This window comes from Pteropus alecto, unplaced genomic scaffold (assembly GCF_000325575.1).
Source record: "Pteropus alecto unplaced genomic scaffold, ASM32557v1 scaffold17, whole genome shotgun sequence".
In the NCBI taxonomy this organism is placed as follows: domain Eukaryota; kingdom Metazoa; phylum Chordata; class Mammalia; order Chiroptera; family Pteropodidae; genus Pteropus; species Pteropus alecto.
This window is the reverse complement of record NW_006440645.1, coordinates 128,611-135,798: the sequence shown is the minus strand read 5'-3', so window position 1 is coordinate 135,798 and position 7,188 is coordinate 128,611. Positions and strand designations below refer to the sequence as shown.

General features: G+C 59.4%; 1 protein-coding gene across 1 annotated transcript in view; it reads right to left on the bottom strand.

Annotated features, from left to right (window-relative positions):
• The window catches only part of ALPK1 (alpha kinase 1), a 61,547-nt gene that overhangs the window by 12,137 nt on the left and 42,222 nt on the right, over window positions 1–7,188 (bottom strand). Inside the window, exons 6-10 of the mRNA XM_025050915.1 lie at window positions 5,819–6,017; window positions 4,407–4,466; window positions 2,632–2,718; window positions 1,913–1,989; window positions 1,085–1,180 (exon numbers count right to left, since the gene is read on the bottom strand). Of these exons, the coding sequence (XP_024906683.1) occupies window positions 1,085–1,180; window positions 1,913–1,989; window positions 2,632–2,718; window positions 4,407–4,466; window positions 5,819–6,017 (519 nt within the window). The remainder of the gene's footprint in view (window positions 1–1,084; window positions 1,181–1,912; window positions 1,990–2,631; window positions 2,719–4,406; window positions 4,467–5,818; window positions 6,018–7,188) is intronic.

The following is a 7,188-nucleotide window of genomic DNA, read 5'->3' as shown; positions in this document are numbered from 1 at the left end:
ACCCCCAAACCCGCCGGCACCCCACCCCCTATTCCCCCAAGGCCCAGGAGGCGGGGGAGATGTGTGGGTCACAGGAACCCCGCACATTTCATACCCAGAATAACTGATTCATGAATTATTCTTGGCAAAGAACCTTCTAATTTATGATTTTGCAGCAATTAAGATGTGGTTATTCATCTAAGAATGTGACTAAGAACCCGCGCACCAGGCACTGTCCTGGCCATGCTGGCGACAGGCGGTCAGCCTGCAGTGGGCCTGCCTTCTGTCGGGGGAGGGGACTGCTGATTTACAAAATAAGCGAGATGGCCACCCGTGTTCCAGAGTCCAGTGAGGTGGGAGGGGTCAGGGAGGTCCTGTGGCAAGGAAGCTTGAGATTTTAAACAGCGGCCGGACACAACGCCTCTGAACAAGGGACATGACCCTCTTCTGTGTCTGTCTGACGGTTGTGCTAAGGGTCGGATTACTAGTGGCAACTCTGCTCCACGACGTGGCATTGTGTGGTTTCTGCTCCCAGCCTGCTTTCTCACTGGCTCTGCAGACTGCGGGGCTCACGCCGCTTCCCTGGACCCCAGTCCACTTTTCTCTGAAATGCGACTGACACATTCTGCTCTGTCTCCCTCACAGGATTTTACATGGATCATGCGCACGTACACAGATACTTTCTGATTGTAAAGCAGCGTATAAACATTAGCGACCATTGCTATTAAGCATAAGAGCCTGGACAAGTGACTGATGCTCTGATTTAAACAGATGATAATTAAAGTCTTACAATTATTACCCCTTTGTCATTGAGATGGCCCAAGTGAGAAAATTAGATTTTGTGATACTTTGAAAGGAAGTACTTGGCGTGCACAGAATCTATCACTTTGATGCTGTCATTCGTTCCTTTGCCTGTCGTTCGTTGAGTACCCTCCCTGTGCCGGTTCTGTGCCAGGTGCTGGACTAGTAAAGCCAACAGGACACGTAGGAACTGTCCCCACGATTGCTGACACCACTTGAGAGGGGACGCCCTGTGCAGTGGGGACGAGACCGACAGTCTACGGGCGCTGCCACTCTGTACCGTGGTCTGGCAGGTGATAATTACCAAGTCCATCTGCGCGTTGCTTTTAAACTTCTCATAATCTTTCTTGCTCATGGAAATAAAGATGTCTGCCAGGATCCCGAGGGACATGGAGATGCCCTGGAGGTGAACACAAACGACAGACTGGATTCTCGGCCGGTCGTCGCTCTCAGCTCACAGCTTACGGGCCACGACCAGCCCCCACACAAACCCCCGCTGTTATCATTGTGACGGTGACACGGGTCACCACAGTAAATTGGATGCCACACGGCTTGAGAGACCACTGCTTCCTGAGGACACCGGCCTCGTGGAGACACACCGTCCCGTAGTGGCCTCGGCGGGAGTCCCCGCATTCCACCGGCGTCGGCCCAGCTCGCAGACACAGCGTGACCGCCGGGTGCTTCGGCCACGGGGAGTGCCCACGCGTCACAGGGCATGGGCGCACCAAGCAGGACCGCCGCCACCGCTGCTCACTTTCCCGGGCGCAGAACTGGAATCCGCTCACTTACCCGGGGAAAGGATTTTACAGGGGAGCGACCTGGCGTCTCAGCTTTGCTGTGGAATCATGCAAGGGCTACGCGTACAACCAAACGGGTGGATGGCTCGCCCCGAGTGAGTCTGCCAGCAGCTACTCAGAGATAAACACAGAAACACGAGATGCGTGCCAGGACTCCGGCTCTAAGCGAGGGCAGAGCCGTCACAGGGGAAGCCATCAACCGCTCCCAGCCCTGTGCCCACGCGGAAGCGATGACAGTGGGACCAACGAAGCTGCTGAGCGGTAAACGGAATTGTGCCGTGGGGACGACCACCCAAGACGAACGCAGGGAGGAAGGAAGAAGGCGCGACACCGACCTTTTTATCCAGCTGAGGGAGCGTCAGATAACCCACGATCGAGGCCCAGACCAGCTCCGCCGCCTCGCACCACATCCCTGGAAGAGAAGGGCGGAGCGGTCCGCGGCTACGGCTTCCCCCTCCCGACGGAAAACGGTTTGGAAAACTAACACTAGAGCCTGTCAGAAAACGGGGGGCCGGGTCAGACGGACAGCCACCAGCAGTCCGCGTCCAGCGGGTCGAACACGGACAATTCCCGCTCTCGTGGGGAAGCAGGAAGAGCGATTGTGTGTGACGTGTGGTGTAGACTAATACACAGATAATCGCCCCCCTCATCCACACAGACCGTGATTCCCACCCTCTGTTATCTTCAGGGACTTTAGTTTGCACGTTAAAGTACACTTAGGGTCCTGTAAACCGCTTGAAAAACTCCGAAGATCTTTCAGGCAGGTGAGGTGTTAGGGCTGCTTTAGAGCAGGTGTCACCGCTCACGTGGAGTCCTGCCCAAGGCAGAGCCAGCTGCCAGAGGCAACCGCGGGAACCCCACGGTTAACAGCCACAATAGACAGAGCTAAGTTTCTTTTACGGAACTCGACTGGAAAAGGTTTCGTCGGGACCTAAGTTTCAGCGTGCACCCTAACGGAAGTAGGCGTCACAGTGTGAGCCAGACTCGGCCCGCAGATCCGGGTGAGGCCTCGCAGGCGACCTCCGGGGCTCGGGGGCAGGCGTGAGGGGCGCACCGAGCTTCTGCAGGATCTGCCCCCTGATCTGGATGCAGACCGACTGCACGAGGACCTTGTCACTCTCCCTTCTGTACAGCCAGGTGCCTGCGGCGAAAGAGGGACGAGAAGCACTTTGGCCTGAGCTGTCGCAGGAGCAGCTGCTGAACTAAAGCGATGCTCACAGCTGCCCCCGAGAGTGCACACCGCACAGACACCGCCGCGCTCAGTGAGGCCCGAGGTCCCCTGGGAAGGGCGTGCCCGCTCCCGGCCCGCTCCCTGCCCCGTGCCCGCCGCGCTGACCCCAAGCCCCTTCTGGCAGTGGCTTGACCCTGCGTGGCCTCTGCCCCAGAGGCCACCACCCTCCCCCTCGCCCAGGTCTCAGCCTCAGTGCCTCTGCCCGAGGCCTCGCAGGTTGGCGAGCCCACTGTGTCCATGCCCCTGCCGCCTGGCTGTCTCAGGAGGGCGGGACCCGGCCCACCCCCACTCGGCTGGTCTGGGTGTCAGGACCCATGGGCACACTGCACCAGGGTCGGCAAGGCCCCTGCCCTGTGCTCACGGTCGCACCTCCTGCAGAGACCTGGTAGCGGAGAGAGGGCCAGGGTGTGGGGGAGGCGGTGCCGGAAACTGCCAGTGGTGGAGTCACTCACTGACACACCCCCTCTTTATTGTCACGTGACCCTCTGCTTTTGCCTTAGCTTTGAATCCATATGTGTGCATGTTTGTGTGCACATTTGTGTGTGCGTGTGTGCGTGTGCGTGCATTTGTGCATGGGTTTGTGTGTGCATGTTTGTACATGCATGTGTTTGTGCACGTGTGTGTTTGTGTGTGCATGTCGGCATGTTTGTGTATGCATGTGTTTGTGTGTTTGTGTGTTTGGTGTGCATGTTCGGTGTGTGTGCATGTCGGCATGTTTGTGTATGCATGTGTTTGTGTGTTTGTGTGTGTTTGGTGTGCATGTTCGGTGTGTGTGCATGTGTGTGCACATGTTTGTGCATGTGTGCATGTTTACATGTGCATGTGTTTGTGTGTGTGCATGTGTGTGCACATTTGCATGTTTTGTGTGTGCGTGCGTGTGCATGTTTGTGTGTGCACGTGTTTGTGCATGTGTGCGTGCGTGTGTAGGGCGTGGAGGACGGGAAGTGGGTGTGCTGTGTGTCAGTGAGGGCAGCCACAAACGAGGGTGTGTGGTCAGTGTTTGTACCCCACACGCCCTCTCACCCTGGCGATGTCCGCAGGTGCCAAGGCACGTGGGCCTTCACCCAGCACCCTGAGCCTGAAGGTCTGCTGGAAATGAAAGTCAAATTTTGGGAAACTTGGGTATTTGAGTTAAATACCCAGAAAGTCAGACAAGTTGTCTGGAGGCTTCGGTCACTTCCAACCTAACCGTTAGGAGCTGCTCCCTTTCACATGTGATTAAACGTCAAAAATCCTTTTTTGTTACAGTTCTTATGGAGCCAAATGTATTTCCAAACTGTTTGAACCCATGCAGCCCTGCGCGCACCCTCCTGAGCGCCCAGCTCCCCGGGAGGCTGCTCCTGGGGCCCGTCACCTGCTCTCACACTGCGTGTTAGTGACACTCCCCACGGGACACAGTGGGTACGAGAAGGCTCGGCTGTTGTGTTTTGTTTTGTTTCTAAGCAGAGAAAATGGAGACATAAAGTCAACAGCCTGGCCAAAGCCATGCCGTCCGCCGGCGGCAGGCCTGTTCCAGCCCTGGGGATGTCCATGCCCGGTGGTTCTGGGTCACTGGCCGTCTGCGGGCCGGCACTCTGGCAGGGTGGGAGCCAGCTCACCTGTCGCTCCATTGTCGCTGATCAGACGGCTCAGGATGTACTCGGCCTTCAAAAGTTTCCCTGAAAAGAAGCCACCGAATGCCACGCGCTCAGCTCTGAGCACAAGCTCTGAGCAGCAGCAGCAGTGCCTGCTCCACGGGCTACACGTCCCACAGGGACCGCGGCCTCTCTTGGGAACATTTAAGATGAACAGCTGCATCACGGGTAACAGGGAGAGGAAGGGGATGGCAGGGCCTGAGGCGGGGGTGGCCGGGCCTGAGACGGGGGTGGCCGGCCACGGAAGGCTCCGCCCACTGCAGACACGGCTCACAAGGCAAAAGCGGACCTGGGGGGGCGACGTGCTGTTAGGGAGCGTTCAGGGCCTGGGGAGGCTCCTTCTGACTCTCTTGCTCACGTTGGCTCCCACCGCACGGGAGGCTGAACTTCCGGCCGTTTGTCCATCGGGGGGATGCAGTCGTCCACTCCCCTGCCCCCTCCCCCCGGGAGCCGCTAAGCCCCTCACGGCCTGGCCTGGGACCCCTGGCACCTCTTCACTAGCATCTGCCCCTCACTCCTACGCCGTCCACCTTGGTGACAGTGGCCTTGCTGTCACCTGCCAGGCCAGTCCCCTCCTGAAGTTCTCTGTACCTCGGGGCCGTGGGCACTCGGCTCACCCCGCACGGCCCCCCACACCTTCAGAAGGAGCACTGGTTGTTAGGTTGAACATTATAAAGTGTCCCACATCCGGGACATTTGACAGGAGACGCTTTCCCAGGTTCAACTCTGTCCCCAGTTACGCTGGAAGAGTAACTGACAGGACTCGGCGCAGCCGCAAGGTCTCGAGAGGGAACGGACTCTGGCTTTGGAAACGCCCGTCGCCGCCCGCCCTGCCAGCTCCGCCCGCAGCCACTGCCACGCCCAGCGCGGTCAGTGCGGTTCCTTTTCAAAGGAAATGAAGTGAAGCTGTTTGAACCCCTTAAAGACCAGAGTTAGCAACGCAGTAACGACGGCCGACACGGTTCGAACGCTCCGCTTCTCTCCCTGGGGAGGCAGCTTGCCGTCCATCGCCGCCTTCGTCCTCACGCCTGGAGACGGGACAGCACGTCCCGGGAAGGAGACACCGCAGTTCTGGACGCAGCCTCCGCTGTGCCCCTCCCGGCCGCCACGCCCTAGTCAGCCTCAGCTTCCCTTCTCGTTTCATTCACAGTGACAGAGGGACACGGGGACCGTTTAAGGCCCAGCGGGTACAGCCCGGTGTCGCGAGGGTGACAGAGCCTGGGATTGCTGCAGGGGTCTGCCAGCTCTGTTGCTAGCATGGCCAGGTGGCTCTGCAGAAGGGGACAGGGCAGCCGAGGGACGGGGGGGACTCTAATCTGGCCATTTGCGCTGGTGCTGGAAGGCTCTGGCCCCCACCCCCACGGGAGGGCACCTACCTGCGTTGACCGCCACTCGGGCCTGGCGGATGACTACCTGCGGGGCCATCGGCATGTCCGGCCACAGCCTGTGCAGCCCCTTGGCCACCTGCAGGAGCTGGGAGGACAAGTCGAGCCCGTACAGGAGCCGGTCGCTCAGAAACACGATGGCAGCGGCGGTGGCACAGTCCCCGGCGAGGATGGAGGCCTTCAAGGACACCTGGAGGACACCGAGGGGCACGGTGAGCCCGGCAGAGGGGATGGCCGGCGGGCGGCCGGCAGCCAAGCCATGAGGAGAAGGCGCATCCCGCTCAGCCTGGGGCAGATCGTTTCTTCCCTTCCTTTCCCCCCGTTTCTGGAATTAGGCAGACACGCATTTCCTGTTATTAAATTCAGACAACGCAGAGCAAGCGTGGAAAGCGTCCCTCTGTCTCTGGGCTCCTGGCCTTGCCCCCTCCCGCCGCCCCTCGCCCCCTTGCTGGGGGACCCCTCGCTGGCAACTTGGGCAGAAGAGTGCGGGCTTGCCGGCAGAGCGACAACGTCTGGAGGACACGGGCTCCTTGTTGCTCAGAACGTCGTGTGTCTCAGCTCCGAAGCCACCGCGGGAGGCGCTTTGCCCAGCCCGGCCATTCCCGTGACCGAACGGGCGGGTTGCCGAGACTTGGGCTGAGGGAGCAGACCCCTGAGCTAGCACAAGGTCACACCTTCCAGAATTAAAGGGAGCACGTAACCTCTTGACCGCCTGAGGCTTGTTAAGTGACACCAGAACTCAGGAGGGAGAAATGACTCCCCGCCCCGGATCCTCGCGAAGCTCCGCGTGGTCATCGCCTGGCACACGACCACCCTCCCCGAGACCCCGGGCCTGCCTTTGGAGCAGCGTGTATTTTGTGACTTGAACTTGACCCCATCTCCCCAACCCCCCACCACCTCGAGCAAGGCCAGGCTGCGAGTACCCATAGCTCTCTGGCCCAGCGGGAAAAACGGAACTTACTAATCTGAGCTGCCTAACGCAGGAGTTTACAGGGGCAGAAAGCAGAGCGTAGCGAAGCCACCTGTACGGGCCCGGATCGCAGGCCCAGGAAGGGCGGGCCTGGGGCCAAGTCCCCCGGCACGGTCTCGCCTCGGAGTGACAGGCCTCCTTTTCGTCTGTGCGTCTTCATGACATGGGCCCCGTGCTACGAGTCTGCTCGCGTGAGCCTCTGTTCCTTCCAACGGGAAAAGCTGACAGACGGAAACGAGGCCCGTTCAGTAAACCGTGCGCCTGAAAAGCACAAGTTTCAAATGACAACGTCTCATTCGTGCGACATTCGTCAACTGTAAACTGAAAGATGGAAGACGAAGCTGCGGCTCGTGTGTTCGCCCAGCTCTGCGGACAGGGCCCGTGGCCACCG